The following is a 19,390-nucleotide window of genomic DNA, read 5'->3' on the forward strand; positions in this document are numbered from 1 at the left end:
AGATAACTGATGACAGAGATAGCTCTGCTTCTTTCTAAACTTACAGAACAAAGCCAGATGCCCAGCAAACTGTTTCTGTATCTCCTTGCTTCATGGACTTTGATTTTAGAAGCATCTACCTCTAAATTTTATCTGAAAATCAATAAAATATAAAGATTTAAAAATTGGTTTCTACCTATCCCACACGTTTCAAATCCTTTACTCCTTTTCAGAGGGAATAGATTTGTCTTGCTTAATTAGCTTATGCCAAAGCATGAGAAGCACTGAGAAACATTTTGTACTCTCACTAAGTGTTCTATCAAGAAATATGGAAGGTATTTGTTTCTATTCCTTCTGTGCTGTGTTACAAACAGAGCTGCTGAAACTGGAGCCTCAGACTCAGTCACATGATGTCAGATTTGGGGCAATTCGTAGTTTGGTTGTTCCTCAAATTCTCACAAACTTGCTGAATCATTTTGGATTCCACTTTCTTGCCTGAGAGTGACTCTGGTCAAGATTCATTCACTGAAACATCAGCCCTGTTAGGCCCCAGGGAAGAGCCAAATGACACCAGATGTGACACTACATGATCAGATTAGTATCACTTTATTCTGTCACTGTAAAGCAACCATTTTATCTCAAACCTAATAATTATTTTTACATTGTGATTACACACATCAGGCAAGGGGGGAAAAAAAATCCATTATGTCTGCATAGCAATCCTCAAGCAACTGGGCAAACCATTAGAACATGACCTTCCCTTTTTGTATATAACATATCACTTCTCTTACTGCTGGGAGGCTTTCAATTGCTTGGACATTCATTTTTCCTCTTCTGCACTCAGGATCTGTGGGTGATAGAGGAACTTATCCTTCCTCTGCAAATTACTGGAGGGAAGGTGTCTGTTTCCCTCTGGTCACACATTCCCACCAGCAGCCCATGACTTGCTCTTCTGCCTAGGGTAGTGTTTGCAGTTTCTTTCTGATTCAGCCCATCTGAGCACGGAGTCAGCATTTTCCTTGTTTGTGTTCAGGCATATGCAGGGTTATTAAAGCAGCTTTTCCATTCTCCTGGCAAGTAGCTTCACAATTTCTGTCTCCAAGGTGCCATTTACAAGGTTTTCTGATAAAAAAAAATTACTCCTTTATGAATATTTGGATAATAACCTAGACAGTTTATCCCTGATAGGTCCCATTGGATGGCTTGTGAGGTTTTTCTCTGAAGAGTTTGATTATTACTGCAACAAGCCCAACTTCTCAGGTCCTTTCTGTATTTGCATCAAAACTGTCCTAGGTCTGTAAGGGCAGGCAAGTGTGTTGTTTTGCAAGATGCTTCTTAGAGTTATTCTGCTGCCTGCAAAATGCCTTCTCTTTTTACTCATCTGCTGGATCCATGTGCTACTGCCTGCACAGTTTTTGGATCAAAAAGTGATTTAAAGGCATCTTGTTCCTAAAACAAAAGTGTCTGGATTGTTCTGTCCCTATTTACAAGCGCTGTGCTGCACCAGGTCAGCTCAAAGCCAAAGCCAAGGAGAGCTCCTTCACCAGCTTCTTCGAGAATTCTGGCTGTCTATTTTATTATTTCCTGCTTGTAAAAAGTATTAAACAAACAGGAATCACTTCCTGATTGAGACCTATAAGGAAGTTCACAACCTAATTTCTCCTCACATTTCAAAGCAAATTACAGCCACTTCCTCTTCTAAAGAGTTATCAGAGCAACTAGCTATTTTCCAAATGCTTTTTAGGAAGGATGACTTGATCATTGCAAACCCACTGTCTAGAAATTATTTGCTTCTCCCAGTCTCATCTTCCAAAGGAATTTCCACACAGTGAGCTTGAGACATTTCTACCAGCAATTATTGTGGAATAATTGCTCACCATAATTAAGTCAAAAGCAGTTATCAGTTTCTACTAATATCCAGAACTCAGAGTCAGATTTCAGAAGCCAGGCTTTCCTAATTTCTTTTTCTACACAACACATTCTTTGTTTGAAAAGAGTTTAGTGTTGAAGCTCCTTTTGGTAAGTTTGTTTGTCATGTTCTGACCAGTAGCTGTTCATTCTAAGATACTGGCCACTGCTCCCATGGTTTTTCAGATACTACTACACATTCTTCAACAAAATTGTTTGTTATTCTTACCCAGACACTTTGGCAACAATGCATCCTAAATGTTTCCAAAAATCAGAAAACGGTAGGATGTGGTAACATAAATAAATACATTTGTGTGAGTGTTTGTGTGTCTGTTTTGTGAGCTGTGAGAAGGAGGTAGAAACATTTTGTACCTCTCTATGTCAACACTGGTTTCTGCATTTTCGTGTGTGTTTCTGGTGCTGTGTGTTTAGTCTGCACAACTCTGCCTATATTTACAATGATTTTCTTCTTTGTCCTTTTCTCCTCCAAGTTGCTCAGACAGCAGGTTAGTGAATACTGGCTCATTAGATAGATTTGATTATTACATTATTCCATGTGACAGCCATTGTTTACACATGCTGGTGCTAATGGGAAAGTTTGAAGGCATGTATTAAAGCACAGGCAGAAAGAAGTCAAAGTACAGGAATAAAGTCCTACATGAGGTCAAATGTCACAGGAAAAAAAAAGAGCATTTCTGAAAAATTTGGAGGGGGGAAGGGAGAAATGGCATATCATAACAATTAATTATTTGCAGGGATGAAATTGCCATTCATTGATAAGTCCTAATCAGCAAAATCCTACTTCCCTTTGTGTCATATAAAGAATTCATTATTTCAACTTGTGTTTCCCTGAACGTGGTGCCAACTCCATTCCTCATGCAGAGAGCTGGTGCTGCCTGGGAGTTCTCCTCACAGCAACTCTGCAGAGGAGTGGAAAGAAATGCCTGATGATACTCAGAACATCGAGTGTAAAATGCATTTTTTTAAATCTCAGTGTTCTCATCAGAATACTGAGTGACAACCTCTTTTTTTCTTATATCTCAGGCATATTAGGAGCATGCAAAAACATCTCCCAGTTATAGAGCTGAATCAGAGCTTGATGCTGTTTTACACTGAAATGTGACAAGGGTCTTTTGGGATGTTTCATGGATTTTTACTCCTTCTAGCTTGTATAAATAAAGATTTCTGCCTCAGCTGGAGTATTTGCTCTCATTGTCGTTCTGCAGATTTTGTCCTTCCCACCAACAATCACGCTGGAAATTTTTTAATATCTCTTCCAAAAAGTAGTTCACATTCTTTTGAGTACATCAGAACAATTCTCTTGTGTAGGCAAATTTTCAGTCCTCAACTGTACACACAAAAAAGGCAGAAAGACTCAGACTTTGAAACACAAACAAAGCACAAAAACGATATGGAAAAAAAGAACAAACCTCTCTTGTACTGACTAAACAACAGAGCCTCTATTATTTATTTAGAGAAGCATGGCACACAGGTTTGTAAGAAACAAAGTAGGTGGTTTTTGCAAGGGACAATTGGGCCCTGGAGTTCCTTGCCTAGAAAAACCAAGCACAAGAAGCAGAGCTGGTGCAGGACACTTCCAGGGCTCAGGGGAGTGGGAGAGCCTGGGAGGGACAAACATTGGATGTTACTGAACACAGACACAGCTGGCTCAGAAAATACCCTGTACTGAAAATACTCAGAAAGTGATGGGTTCTTAGGAGAAAGTGTCAAATCTGCTTGTCCTGTTCTCACTCCTAAGGTGCCCATCCGTGGCCAGTGTGAGAGACAAACTCCTCAGTTGGGCCCTGCCTGCACCAGCACCCACAGCCTTCAATTTCTTCTTCAACAAAAGCCAAAATATTGACTGTATCGCTGTCAGCTGGTGAAAAAGTACTCTCAAAGCCCTACTTTTTCTGGTCTTTTTGCATTAAAAGTGTAAGCTGTAGGTGTAGGGCTTAAGTTTGCAGGTAAAAGGAACTCTGTGAGTATGTCTAGATGTGACTCCTTGAAGAGTAGAATATGTCCCTCAAAACCAGGGTAGGAGCAGAGTCACTGTCCTGTCCTGAAGCCTTTTCCCAGAGGAAACTTGGAACCTCCAGTGTGTTTTTCTGGTACTACAATAGCATGAAGAGTAAATTAGTTTATACTTCTTGACTGCTGGAAAATACCAGTTTTGAAATATTGGCACGTTTGGCATCAGGTGGCTCCTGATACAGCAGGGCAATCCATGTTGTTTCCCTGACATCGAAGTCAAAGTGACATTTTCCACCATTTCAGTGTCAACAGAAAGGTGTTGTGTATTTTATTCACCATGTACCCACAAATCTTCTGTTGAAAGGGATGGAACTTTTGCAAGAGTAAGCTGAGAAGAATTTTGCCAGGTGAAGGTGAGGTGTAAATAGGTATAAATATATATTGTACTTCAAATTATTATTTGTGACAGATGAGTAGCATTTATCACAGATACAAGAAACAGTAACTTTCATGGTTCATTTGGTTTATTTTAGAGAGGAAAACACAATCATATCACCTGGAATAAAAAGGATATGAACTTCTTTTTCTGTGTCAACATTATACCACGGCATGTTGATGTAGAGACAGCAGAACACCAGTTTCAGTGCTATGATCTCCAATTACACCCTGTCCTTCTGCACACTACACGTGTTTACACTAATGGAAACACTAATAATTGAAATGACAAGAGTTTGGCTGGACAAACACAGCTTTGAAATATTTGTTTCATTTAGAAGAACCAAAAAGAAAAAACAAAAACACTGAGGCCCAAAACGAGCTGACACTAATATCAAAAAAACCTTTCAAAAACCTGAAGTGACAACTGAATGAAAAATGAAGTGTGGAAAACCTCTCAGGCACAGGGATATAACTATGAGGGAGGATTCTGTTTGACAGCATTTACCATTCATCCAACTCCCCACTGGTATTCCCATTTTCCAAGAAAACCCCAGAAACTGTCCTTTACCGACAGCAGAGACTATTTTTGGTCTTTTAATCCAGTATTGTGGATTAAAGACTGGAAAGATTAGCAGACTAATACATATCATAACAGGGGAACATCTCCTTAGGTTGCACTAAGTCTCCTGCTCCCCTTCAGTTTCACAAGGCTCGGTGACCTTACCAGCCAAAAAATGCCATTTTTATGTAAAGAAAATGCTACAGATACTCTTTCAACATGATTTACATTTTAAAACAGTTTTGTTCCAGAAACTCTAATTTTAAAAATCAAATATCTCACCTCTAATGTTGCTAATGAGAAAAACCCAGGGCATCCCATAAGCAAGTGTCAACGGATTTGGCCCCAGATCTCTTCTGACTTGCCTGTGAGATCAGAACCAGGCAGGCAGACTGCTTGAAAAAGGTTTGGCACAGTCATTCAGCCAACTTATACAGTGGACTAATATTATTCAACTTGACTATCCTCGGATGTCCATGGAAAAACCCCTCTATTCATGACCACGTGATTAGGTTACATGAAGGGCAAAAGGGCATTTGTGGGTTTTTTTCTAGAAATAATAATAATTAAAAAAACCAACCAACCAACCAAAAAACAAAACAAAGAAACAGAATGTGTAGTGATCAAACATAGATGCACTTCCTGTGCATTTTCAGCTTGTGTCAGAAATATTATGCACTCCGTATAATGCTCCTGACCTGTTCTTTCCAAAACATCTGGACATCTTCTCCTTTCAAAACTTAAATTTGTCCCTGAACCTATCAGTTCTGGCAGTGTTGGAATAACTGCAATTTTATTTTGTTCTGTTGCCAGAATGCTGGCAGCATCTCTGTTTCCATGTGGAATGGTTAAAGGAAAATCAACCTCTGCTACTTATTTCTGTTATTTTCACACAAAATAAATGCAAAACTCCAAGAAAAACCTGGCAAGATGATGATGCAGATTACAGCACTAGAACCAGGTTTTTTAGAGATAATACACACACGTGGAGATTGTGACCTTCTGGACACCAAAAAAGGTGTCCAAAGAATCCAATATACAAAAAATTTAGTTTAATAAAGTGAGCACTTTTCACAGCATGGCCTTCATTTAGTCGTACATGTAATTTGAGCTCTTCTGAAAGTCTAATCCCAGTTATTGATACAGGCCCCTTCAAAACCTGCTTCCTCCTAAATAGGCTTCACCCTGGATCCATTGCTGGAGATTAGAGGCTGTCACAAAGTGAAATTACTGATCTCTTCCTACTCTCTAAGGCTCCACACTCTGAAAGTACCATATTTTGTGGCACAAGAGGAGTCAGTTAACAGGATCAAGACACAGAATAATGCAACATCATTAGGCCGTGTCAGCAGAGGTGGGTGAGGAACCTCCAACAGCTTTCTAGCAAAATGTCTAGCTCAAGACAAGACAATCTTCCATTCCATTAGCCCTAAACTCACCCACTTATTTTTAAAAAAATATTGAAGAACACTCTTAAAAATCAGCTTGAAAAAGTCAATGATCTCTCCTCTTGATCTAATGTTTCGTAAAATATTCAGTTCTGAGGCTACATTTTTAACTTTTGACTTGGCAGTCAAAAGGGAAGTGAGGAATTCCACTTTGGGAGTAAATTTTCTAAGAATACTGTATTAAAAATATGAGGAAAAATTATAGTCAACCATTCGTGTTGATTAATAAAGATTTGGGGAAAAATCCTCATCTTGCAGTTCTGTTAATTGCATATACATTGATTCAAATCACATGAAAATCTGATAAAATCCCATTAAAAAGCCCCAGATGAAGTGCCAGGAGTTCACCTGGCTTGTGAAGGTTTTGGTTTAGACCATGAGATAGATCAGTCTCCAGTTTTTGATTACACTGTACAGGACCTGAATGACAATGAAGGTAGATTTACTCATCTGGAACACTCTGAACTTCTGCCCAGAAGGAATTGAACAGATAAAATCCCTGGGTTAAGAGAGATCATAGGATCTATCTAGGTTGAAGCTGTTGATAGGTGATACCAATGGATGGCACAGCCAAAGAACATTGATTGGAGGTTGCTTTTAGACACACACACATTTCAATGAAGTTTTTGATGTGGATGAACATACCAAATGGCTTCTTGAACATGGATCCCCTTATCCACCACGTGGGAAGACCGAAGAATGTCAGTAAATAAATCTGGTCCTCCTTTATCAGGAAGGATGGAGTCATGCTAGGATGAAAACCAGCAGGGATTGCTCCTCTGGATCACAAAGTGGTAAAATGTTAATGACATTTCTGATGTACTAAAAGCATAAAGTGCATTTCTGCAGCACTGCACTCTCCTTGGAGAGCTCGCATCAGATCCTGACCAGGTCTGAACTCTCCAGCTTGTAAACAAGATGACAACCTGAAGCAATACACACATTCATGGTTTTATATATATATACACATATATATATATAGATACACATATATATATATACACACACATATATACACACACATATATAAAGTCCAGATTCTGCTCTCCTGGAAATCTGTGACATCTAGATTAATAGAAAGTGGAAGAACAATGATGAAAGAAATCTTGAAAACTTTGCTTCAAGCTTGGTTAGAGAAGAAAACAATTTGGCTTTAGCTTGGAGAGCATCCTTCTGTCCTTTCTGACCTCTCTGCTAGGGTGGCTGTCTGGATTAATCCTTGAGTGTAATTCTGTACCTATATACCTGCACTGAGGGAAAAGGCAAAAAGGTGGGATTAGGCAAAAGAAGCAGGATAAGGTCTGTGGCTTCATACTGTGTTTTCATGTCAACATCTTGAAAATTGTGCCTTGCAGACCCGTTCACCACAGATTTAAACTCTCATAGAGAATAATTTGCCCTCAAGGCTTCATAATGTAACATTGCAATGAAGAAATTTAATGCAAGATTTTTTTTAGACAGCAATTTGATAAATTTATCAGAGGAACAGAGTGTTTCACAACATTTGGGTCACAGCAGAACTGTGAGAGAGATTCTCCGGATTTTCTGTGCAGGAAATGAGAAGGCGGAGGGGAGGAAGTAGCTTTAAAACACTCTCTGGTTTTGTACACTGTGAATTTGATGTACGTGAAAGCTAGAACACCTTCATGCCTCTGAGAGAGAATACAGACCTGCTAGCACCTGGGAAATGTGTTAGTTCCAGCCCTCTGGCATCTCAGATTGATCCAGGCTTGGCTATTTTAATACTTCACTTCCAGTAAACTGGTGGATGCTTAAAGTGATTTAAAGTTTAGGATGAAAATCATTATTTCACTAACTTCAGGAAAATCATTGTGGAACAGCAGTGGTAGCTACAACTACAGTTTACCCCTAAGAGATACTATGAAGTGAAAACAATCTTTTAAGATTTATATGGACACTTTTCACTTTTTATGTCACTGAGCCATTTTTTCAGGTCAGTAACAGTTACTGTGTTTGCTTCCAGCACTTCCAAATATATGAAATACAAACCTTCACTGGAAAAGAATCCACTGCAAATGGATCTTGGCTTCTGGCTGGCTGAGAATTTTGCTAATAATGAACGTGTACATTTAAATTGTCTCTACAGTTCTACATTAAACATGAAATGAGATGCACCTGGTATTTAGGGAGCAGGAATAATTTCAATTTGTGCAGAGCTGAATGCAGTTATTTTTCCTGAGGGCTAAAACCAACTCAGTTTACCCTCTCATTTTTTATTTCCTGTCTCTTCAGCACAATGGAGCACTCACTTCGATATTGGACGTATTGAGTAGAGGTGATAAAAATGTTTGTGCAGTGCCTAAATGAACTGTGAACAAATACTAATAGAACCATCTTGGCAACATGACGGGCAATGATTGGACCTGTCACTTCGCACCTGCTCCTGCAGAGGAACAGAGACACCTCCACCAGCCACCTGGCCATCACCTCTCCCTGCTCTCAGAAGGGAATGGGTGAACACACCAACACCCACTGCCTGGCATGAGGAAGAAAGTGAACAGCATGAAGGAAGCTGGAACCTGAGTAACTGATCCCTGCAGGAAAAGAGTAAGATTGTAGGTCCACATACAGTCTGCATTCAGGTCTCTCAGTTCTGTTTCAGTGTCCCTAACTAGATCTGTTCCTGTTGATTTGAGAAACATCTGCATTTTGAACTGACTGGGCTTTGTCATGCATTTTCTGATTAAAAACACTCAAAATCTTACCAGTGGTGGTAATGCAGCCCCAAGACTCCTTGTGTGGAAGGACAGGCTGCCAGGAAGTCCGTGGCAGGATCAGAGGTGTGACATATCCTACAATATCTGGAAAATTACAGCATGAACTGGAGTTCGTAGACAGATTAAAGGAAGGATATAAGGTCTGGCTCATTAGCTGGGGAGCTGCTACCTCATACTGACCTTCAGTCTGTCTAGTTCTTGCAGACTTTCTGCATAATAGCTGTAGGAGAGACCAATTCCTGTCTGGAAGTCTTTGTCTACCTTCTTATTATCTTGTGTGCTGATTATTACAATGCCTTTTCTTATTGTCATGACAGCTCCACCTCACCTCTGGTGTCGATGAAGAATGCTGCTGCATAGACTGGTTTTCATCCTCTTTTTGATTTCAGGATCTCTCTACTATTCTTTCCTCCTTCTCTTCCATGATACACTTTTACTTTCACTTTTAAGGCCTTATCCTCTTCCTCTCTCTTATTCCTTACTGAAACCACTGATCAGCCAGTGATGCTGGGCTCCACCATTTCATTGCTCTCTTTTCAAACTTGCCTTCTTGGTATCTGCTGTGCTGCCGTCCTGTATTTTTCTGGGCAACATTGCTTCTGCAAAGCCAGTTTGTTCACATTCCTCTGTGTGTTCTCCTTTGAGGTCATGCCAGCACAGAACCAGGGAACAATCAGACTGCTGGGATTCTGATACTCCACATTTCCTGCTAGCCAATATAATCTTAGGGCTTTCTGGCACTACTTTGTTTGCCTCCAGCTACCTTTCCCCTCCACCCCCCTTAGAATATAATACTATTTTTGGTGGAAATCACCAGGCTGCTCTGTATTTATGTGGTCACTAATGAAGCATGATGGGGTTGACAGAAGCTATAATAATAAAAAGCAAATGTGCTAAAGGAGTGGGTTGGATTTGATGTAACATCAGATGATATATACAACCAAAGACAGAAAGAACTAGGTTAGTTTGCTCCTGCTCTACCAAGGTGAATCCATACAATAAAAATCATGATTTCTCCAGTTACTGGAAAAGACACAGTTATTTATAACATATATTCTAATATTTCTTATTGAAGAGAAATAAGTTGTTTGTTTTTTTTTTAAATCACAATATTGGCAGTTACTATGCAGTTGTGTCAAATGCATCCTTAAATATTCATTTCCCTTTCAGTTTCACATGCAGTTATTCATTTTACTTTCAATTTTTAAAGCAGTTAAGCCATTTTCCCTTAGATTTAGTGTGTGATAAATGTGCACATAACTATTATTTTTTTTCTCTTCTTAAAGTAGTATAGAAAACTTTTCAGTTCAAGATGCTATCTGTCGGGTAAATGGGAGAGTACCTTCTGCCATCTGCTGAGCAGAGTGAGAAATGCTCATGTGCTCAACGATGAAATGGATAAAATTCTGCCCGTCCATTTCTGGGCTATTTTAAACACAGAAAAGAATGTAATCAAAATAGCAGGCAGATCTAAGGTAGGATTTAAAACAGAGACAAAACAAGCTCATGTCAGCATTACAGTGTGTCCAGAAAAAGACACTTGTGTGATATTTTGGACAGAAAAAGAAGAGGAAGAAGCAGGCTGTGACAAATGGAAAAATAATCAGATGCAAATACAGAAAATGAAGTCCATTTTTCGCTGTTGATTTAGCAGTGGTACTTTGCCCTTTGGCTCTGTGTCTTTGGTAAACATTTTGAGCAGGACGCTGACAGCACTTTCTTTCTGAGAAGCATAACGTGTTCCTAATTGTTTAATGTTGTGGCTAAAATGTATGTTTTAAACGCAAACAGAGAAACTTTGTAAAACAAAAATAAACCAACTATTTAAGATCACAGCAGTAAGAGTTTGACATAACCTAGCTTCTTGTTAGAGCTTCAATGTCCCTCACTCCCCCTCACAGGCTGTGAGTCAGCAGGGAAGGAGGATACTTAGATTAGAAACACCAAACTGTGGAATAATGATTACACAAATGTTATTTTGGTTGCACTTCAGATGCTCCTATAGTTAAAATCTGCTAAATGAGGAGAAGTGCAGTGATCAGAACCTCAACCAATACCTGTGGAGTTTTCATTTGATGACCCCAAATCACAGCACCAAAAGAAGGTTTTATACTACTCAAAAATATGATATCAGTTTGGCCCTGTTGTCACAAACAAGCACAGCCCAGTTTCATTATTCCACTCTTCCTGCAGTGCTGGCTTTGTCAGCCCTGTCTCTGCTGCTTTCAGTTATCTGCTAATTGAAACATGCTTATAGAAGACATTAATCTGATCAAACAGGCCCCTGAAGCCTGAATTTCAGGCCAGATCAGAGTCTTGTGTAAACTAGCATGAAGTTGGTATCATCACTGGAGGTGTCTGGCAATCCCACTGCCCCTCCAACACTAATCACTTCACCTTAAAAAGATTTTGTTATAAGTCTCAGGACTCTTTAGTACATAGAAACCTACACGCTCGAGTGAGAGGCAAAAGCTTCTTCATGACAGTTCTATTATTTGATCCAATATCCTATTCCAAACATCCTCATCCTCTAAAGACGCGGAGATGATAATACTGCATTTTCACAAACATTGGTCCCAACAGGAGATGCTCTGCAGGAGCAGCCAGAGAGGAAATGTTTTCAGCAGAGATGGCTGTTTGAATTCCTGCATTATGTACAAATGCAGCATGTGATGGTTGTTTCATCCTTTATTCCAAGCAACACAAGGAATCTTTTATATTCTGTTTACTAGGATGGGAATAAATACAAAGAGTTAATATGTAACCATTCTTTTGTGGATGCTTCAATTTTTAAGAGAAGAAGCACTGGACCAAGGGTCATTCGGGCTTGTGGACTGGCAGAATGTTCTCCTGGGCACTGGTCGTGTGCCTGGTTGCTCTGAGCCACTGTGCTCTTGCAGCAAAAGGTAAGAGAGTCTTTCACTTTCTAAAAGCCAATATTGTCTTGAGGTGCGAATGAGGGAAGCTGGAGAGAGCAACAGGAGTTTAAAGCCTTCAAACAATTCCAGTCAAATGCTTTGGAGGAGAATTTTCTCTGAAATCTATTTCCTCCCTTTTTCTTCCTGCATTCCTTCCTCTGTCCCTTCCCATGGTGAAGTGAATTGCTGTATGTGAAAGTATAAAATGGAAGAAGAAGAAAAGAAGAAAACAGAAGAAACATTGACAGAAATTGTGGCGACCAGGTTGCATGTATGCTGGGGCATTATGCATGCCAGGAGTTCACCTTTCTCTGTCACTCTGCCCAGATCCCTGCTCACCAGCCTTGCCCCTTGGCTGCAGGAGCCTTGCTTTTCTCCTCCTGTCCCCCATGCTAAAGGCTCTGGGCACTGGCTCACAAGCTCTTTCTCCCTCTGTATTTCCACAGCACAAGCTTTGTGCCCCTCTGCTGTGTCCTCAGTCTCAGCAGGAGCCTCTCTCCAGGACCTTAGCACAGTCTGCACCCTCCCCTCTCCCTCGTTGCTCCTCTCCTGTTCTCACCCTCTGTGTGAAGACTTTTCACATTCTCAACATGTTAAAGCCACTTTGGAATCAGAACTGCCTAACGTAACAAGAGTGTTTGCCCCACTGAACAGAAACATTGGAGAAACCAAATAAAAATAAATAAAAAAAATACTTTCATTTCAGGCTGAACCCACCAAACTAATTTTGATTAAAGCGGAAATTCATTAGTTTGCTTCTAAGTCCCTCTCAACCTCTTTTGTCCAAGGTAATTGACAATAACTGACTCACTTTACAGAATACCCTCATAAATCCACTTTGAAGCTAAAGTAAATGCTACTAAAAAACCCACAAACAAACGTGGGACCCCAGATAGAGCTGCTGAGGAGAAGAGGTTCATACATCCAGCAGCCATTGGCTGCCCCTGTAGACTGTACTGTAGACTGGCTGCAGAAGGGCAGTGCAGCTCAGTGCAGAAATGTTGTCTCACCAACTAACTTGTGCTTCCAGTTGAGAAATAAAAACTACTCAGATTTTCTGCCCAGTTTCTTGTATAGTGTCTCCTTTCCTCCAGTCTGTCCCAGGCCCCCAGAAGTGCTCTTTGCCACAGTTAATGTGGACAAGAGCGTGTACGACGTGGGGGAGTCAGTGGAGTACACCTGCAGGCCTGGCTTTGTCCCCAACAATGGCCAGAGGAAGTACACCTGCCTCCCGACGGGCAAGTGGCCTCTCAACACCCTGCTGTGCCTACGTAAGTGAAACAGAACAAATCCTCTTCTAGATTTTACACCATCTTGCTGCCACACGCTCATCTGAGAAGGGTATTTGTAGTCCAGGTGTTTAACCTGGTATATTTAAACTGATACGCTTCTGTTTTCTGATTGTTCTTTCACCAGCTGTTGGAAGACAACGAAGGGTGGGGTAGAAGAGGGGCAAGTAACAGGGGAAGGGTCTTCCTATGCATGTTCCATCCTTTCCCCTAAGCCTCTGCTCTGAGATGGTGATGGAGGCTGGATCTGAGCAAGGTGAACCTTAACCTGGCTCAGCCCAGCAGTGCTTGTACTCTAGCAACATACACTGGGTGAAAATACCTGCATGTGCTGTATCCCTCATTGTTCATGTTTATCATCCCCTTGCTTAGATGCAGTTTTCCTCAGACAATCAAAGTTTAAAAATTATTTAATAAAAAAAACTTAGAAAATGCTACATTTTTATATAAATATAGAATACTTATGTAGTACGAGTGGAGAAATGTGAAAGACACCAGGAGCCCTTTATGATCAGCTCATTACCATTATCCTAGCTTCACATCTCATGAACTAATAGTATCTTTTTTAAATCTTTAATTAACAGCGAAGAGATGTCCCAATCCTGGACCCTTGCAGAATGGAAAAATTGATTCTATAGACCACCACTATCAGAGTTCTTTGAGCTTTTCATGTGATCCAGGGTAAGCATTCCCTTCTTCTTACTGTTAAACATATAACCTAAATCACAATGTTACATCCTACCACCACCGGGTGCAGTATTGCAACCCAGGGAGCTTAGACAACTGCACAGAAGACCTCACCTCCATTTCAGAAACTAAAAAAAAATAAACCATGTCTGGTGATTCTCCTCTGCTCAGTCTTGGCTATAACATCCTGGAGCTTTGCTGCTCCAAAGCAATGTCTTATATCAAAATAGCAGAGATGCAAAGATTTATTCTAGACTCCTTTCCCCTGCTTTTTAAATCTTCTTACTACATTGGGAGATGAAATCCTACAGCAGAGAGAAGATAATCTCTATCTAAGTTGTTATGCTGTTAGGCTCTGGAGACTGAACATTTTGTTTCTATGCTTTTCTGAGCCCAGTAAATGAAAACACAACATTAATCCTCATTTGGTCCCTGGAGCAAATACACTTTTACTCAAGGCTACTTGCTAGTTTTAGAAATGAGGATATATTTAAAAAAAAAAAAAAAAGTTGTAAATACAGGGAAATACTTGAGAGTAACATACAGTTCATTTTACTTGGGTAATTAGTTAATAAACAGTGCTTACCTGGGGAGGTCACAGGTCAAACATAGCCTAAATTTCCCTGAAGAGTCCCAACAGCCTCAGCTACCTCCTTCTACAGAGCAAGAGAAGGAATAAATAATTGAACTACAACACCAAATGTAGCAAGGAGACTTGATTTGATTTTGCTAATTATAATGTACTGAGTTTCAGCTGTGTGATATTGAAATGATAGATACGTGACAAACATTTCTCTAAAACTCGGAGTAAATGCTAATAATGTAAGTACAGAGGATGGGAGAGAAGCATTTAGTGTACATATGGAAATAAAATTGGTCTATCTGGCATTACAATAGAACAATGGGCCTCAGAGGCTCTGGTTCTTGCGAATGCTGAGTTCTTTGCAATAGTTTGATTTCAACTGCCATAATTAGCTAGGAAGTCCTCCCAAGGAAGCATAACACTTATGTTAGCAACCACACATCCATGCTCACCATTTACATTTATCCACAGTATTAATCAATTTTAGAAATTGAGGTATAAGGGATAATATATAGTTAGAAAAGGCAAAACATCTTTTTGTACCAAGCCTTTTGTCTGGATACTTGGAATACTTGAATACTAACAGTTTTTTGTAGTTGAATCTAAACTTCCTTTGAGGTCAGTAAGTGATAGGATCAGAGAAAGATTTCAGAACTGGCCTCCTAAGTGTGTTTATGAGAAATGGTAATTTTTCTTGCAAAGAACAACTTGATTCTTTTCCATGTTCATTAAGATTTATGATAATCAGGTCTTTTTCTTTGCAGTTACACCCTCGTTGGGACAAGAACGAGCCAATGCATGGCAGATGGAAAGTGGAGTGGCATTTTCCCACAGTGTCAACGTAGGTGGTTATACACTTAAGAGCAACTCTGCCCTTATTCTTATTACAGAAAGATTGCTTGGCATTGCTCAGAATTGCATATACTCTTAGCCAGACACCTGCTGTAGTGCCATGCAAACAATGGTCAGGAAAAATCAAGAACCTTGTATGCTTGGTTTTAGAGATGTGGTTTCTGGCTTTAGAGAAATACAGTTTAAAGTTCTGTCCCAAAGGCCAGGATCTGGGATGTTATTTACATCTGAAGGTAAGATGCTTAGCCACGCAAATTCATTCTCCCTGTATATAAAAGAAGAATATTGTTGTGCCTTTGCAACTGTAACGGGGTTTTGCTAAAGTCTATCTAAAACCTTCACTGAAAGAGGAATTCATGGCATAATATTGTTGCAAAAATATAGCAGAAATCATGACTTATCTACTTTAAGTCTCCTGAGGCTTTTAATTTGCACTTTTTGTTGTGTTTGCCCTGCTTCTGTGAAGGGCAGGGAGGGTTAATTTAATTATAAGTGTGTTGCTCTTGTTATTCCAGTAATAATTTGATTGTCAAGCTTTAATTGCTATGAATGCTGGACTTTTCTAGCTGTGACTTGTGCACCTCCCTCACTTCCTGAATTTGGAACCCTTTCTTACCGCCTCTCCAAACCTGGAAACACTTCTCGTTTCCTGGACACAATCACTTTTGAATGTGTACCTCCCCTGGCACTCATTGGGAATGAGACAGCCACCTGCACGGCCAACGGGAGCTGGAGCAGCATTCCTGAGTGCAAGGGTATGTGACTTGTACCAACGTCTAAAAATCCTCCCTAGATTTGTACATATAACACCATAGGAACAGCTGCCAGTACCTGAGAGGAGCCTATAAGAGGGCTGGGGAAGAGCTGTTCACAAGGGTGTGTAATAATAGGACAAGGGGTGATGGTTTTAAGCTAGAAAAGGGAAGATTTAGGTTGGACATTAGGAAAAAGTTCTTTAATATGAGGGTGGTGGATCACTGGAACAGGTTGCCTAGAGAGGTGGTGGGGATCCATCTCTGGAGACATTCAAGGTCAGGCTTGATGGGGCTCTGAACAATCTGTCCTAGTGTGAGATGTCCCTGCTTATTGTAGGGGGGTTGGACTAGATGACCTTTAGAGGTCCCTTCCAACCCAAGACATTTGATGACTCTATGATTCTATGAACTTTAATATGTTCTCTTTACAGTTGTTCTTGCAAGCATGCAGTAGAGCTATTTTGAAAGTTAGACTCATGAATGCAAGGTGATTGCTCACAGGATTGCACACAACATGGGATTGACAAAATATTTGCTGCAGGTATAAAGGTTATATAAACAAAACCTGGTCAATGTACTGGGGAACCAGAGCCTGGCCTCCAGGGCACAGTGAACTTCTAATTCTGCTAAGTGGCAGGATTGATCTAAGAAACAGAGAATCTTACCCTTAGTCCTAAGAATTTCACCAGCTCCAGGGAAATGATGCCACGTTTAAGGAGTTTTTGGATTGCAACAGAAGTGTATTTAAAACAAGAAACATTTATTTACTTTAAAACAATCTTTCTTCTGTCTACGTTTTCCTGTGCAAGAGGCTAAAATGCACCACCATGAAAGTTTTATGTATTTTTGCAAGTACAAAGCCTGTCTTTTAGAACTGCAACATTGCTAAAGCCTTGTTTTCATTTTGGGTGCTGCAGTTGTCACATGCCCCACCCCAGCAGGAATAGAAAATGGTTTCCTGGAGTTTGTTGCTCGTCGAACCTACCACTACAACGAAAGCGTCAGCTTCGGCTGCCAGCCCAGCTACGTGCTGGAGGGCCCCAAGCACTCCCGATGTGAAAAGACTGGAAACTGGTCCACAAAGCCCACCTGCAGAGGTATGCACACACTATCTGCTAGAAACCACCTAGCCAGCTTACTTTTCTTAAAAGGCCACCGCTCTGATTGCCACTGAGCAAGAGCTGGCCTCAAAAGAAAAGCAAAATAATAATTTAAAGGCCAATACAATCTAAAACCACTCCCAATATTGAACGTTGTAGGATGTGATGTATCTCAATTGACTCCAATAATCACCCATGCAATTTATTTTGTCTGAGTATTTCCTCTCCTCTTCCTGTTTAATAGAATTAAAATTTTGACTGAGGCTGGATTTTCACTGGAAACTTTTAATCTTATTCTTGGGGGTCTGAATTTCTTCAGCATTGTAATACCAGTGCAATATGGGACACATTATTCTTCATTCCCAAATGTCACCTGTACAGATTTCTGGTACCTGCGTTTCAAGAGAGAACTCTAATTATCCTGATGCGCTGCTTATAGCTGGATTGTTTTGCAGGCCCATGCAAAATACCAGTTAAGAAAGCTGTAGTATTATATAATGGTGAGAAGAAAAGAGTTCAAAATGACCTTAAGGATGGCATTCAGCATGGTGAAACTGTATCCTTCTTCTGCAAGAATAAAGAAAAATCCTGTGCCTATACTGTGGATGTTCCATGTGTGGATGGCAACCTTACTCTCCCTGCCTGTTTCAAAGGTACGAGCCAGGCTAATTCTGTTGGTGGAATAACAAATACTTTACTGTGGGTAAAACATTGTAATTCATCTTTGAGCCCTTTTTGACTAATTCATCTGCCTTGTAATAAAGTTCCTGGGTATTTAGGAAGAAATGGCCTGAGAGGAGAGAATGCACAGCCAGACTTTTCTTTTGGACACATCAGAGCCCTGCTTTAATTCCTGTTCTCTTAGAAGGTGTAATTTAGAGGTGGTCTAGCCCAAACAAAAGGCCATACATGAAGTATTCCAGGATTTCGATCCTGGGTTGGCTCGATGTCCTCTCCAGGTGTAAAGAGTTTGAACACTGCTGCAGCCTTGAGATCCTGACATACTCACTTCTGTTCTAGTGAATTATTCCCCCATTTTGCTGATGGGCAACACACTGGTTCTGCCTTTAGACCAAGAGAGTTAAAAAGCAGCTGACAGCTGTAGTGAGAAACTGATGCTGGAGGAACTGGTTCACAGACACAGAGGTTTTTGAAATAAATAAACAGCCCAAATAGTGAAGCTTTTTAGCCAGAGGAAATGCTTTGTATTTGTTTTATCAATATTTCTTGCATAGAATACTCCTTGTAAGTTTTATTTTTGTTTGCAAGTGAAGGAAAAAAACACAGCCTCTGCATGAGGAAAACATTTCCTCACATTTGCCTTGGGTTCTGATGGATGTAGCTTAGCTCTCATTAAAAGAGAAATAAACAGTGTGTTTCTTCTAGCGGTTTTACTCTGCTGCAAAGATGGATTGCTCACTGAGCAGGGTGCAGGGAGCATGCTGGTTTCAGCTCTCATACATTTCAAGAATTTAACCTCAAGATATTAACTACTTGCTTTCAACAGAACGTGGCTTTTTTTCAACTCTTGTGAAGAAGGACCCATCAGACATGAAACCATGTGAAGTTGAAGAGTGAATCAGAGCAGCAATACAGCACTAAATTTCTGCCTTACTGAGACAAAACGTTCCATGCCAGAGAGGAAAACTGAGGTCCTGTGAGTGTAGATCCCCAGGTCAACTCTGGACTCGTTGGGAATCCAGTCTCTGCTGTTTTCCCTACCACCATCTCTACCAGCTTCTTTCACAAGCTATGGCACATTATTTCAGCCATTAACTTCCATCCTCTTTTCTCTGCCTTCTTCAAAATCCCCACAATACTGCTTCTTTTCCTGCCTTTCCAACATTCATGCAACTCTAAATGACTTACTCAACAGCAGTCCCATTGCAATAAAGTGATTTTCTGCCACTAGTGTGGTTTTATTAAATATTACCTAATCATCAATCCCATCCTTTAGCTCTTAACTGATTTACACAGAAGGACCTTCATTATTAGTAATTACCTGGGTTCTGGTTCCATCACTGCTTCCCTGTGATAGGGAGTGGACCTTTAATTATAGCTGGACAGAGGGTCATCAGCCTCAGATTCTCCAGAATTTACATAAGTCAAAAGACTGAGATTTACAAATCCATTAGAAACCAAGTATCCATCCACAGTTTAAA

At 40.2% G+C, this 19,390-nt stretch overlaps 1 protein-coding gene across 1 annotated transcript; it reads left to right on the plus strand.

Moving 5' to 3' along the window:
- The first annotated feature begins 11,840 nt into the window (after positions 1-11,840).
- APOH (apolipoprotein H) lies at positions 11,841-19,136 on the plus strand. The gene is made up of 8 exons (XM_051634931.1): positions 11,841-11,950; positions 13,057-13,233; positions 13,836-13,932; positions 15,286-15,362; positions 15,940-16,128; positions 17,046-17,225; positions 17,684-17,881; positions 18,736-19,136. Exons 1-8 carry the CDS (start codon positions 11,887-11,889, stop codon positions 18,804-18,806), a joined length of 1,053 nt encoding a protein of 350 aa, XP_051490891.1. The 5' UTR covers positions 11,841-11,886; the 3' UTR covers positions 18,807-19,136.
- The last annotated feature ends 254 nt before the right edge of the window (positions 19,137-19,390 follow it).

The sequence above is a fragment of the Apus apus genome, chromosome 17 (genome assembly GCF_020740795.1).
Source record: "Apus apus isolate bApuApu2 chromosome 17, bApuApu2.pri.cur, whole genome shotgun sequence".
In the NCBI taxonomy this organism is placed as follows: Eukaryota; Metazoa; Chordata; class Aves; order Apodiformes; family Apodidae; genus Apus; species Apus apus.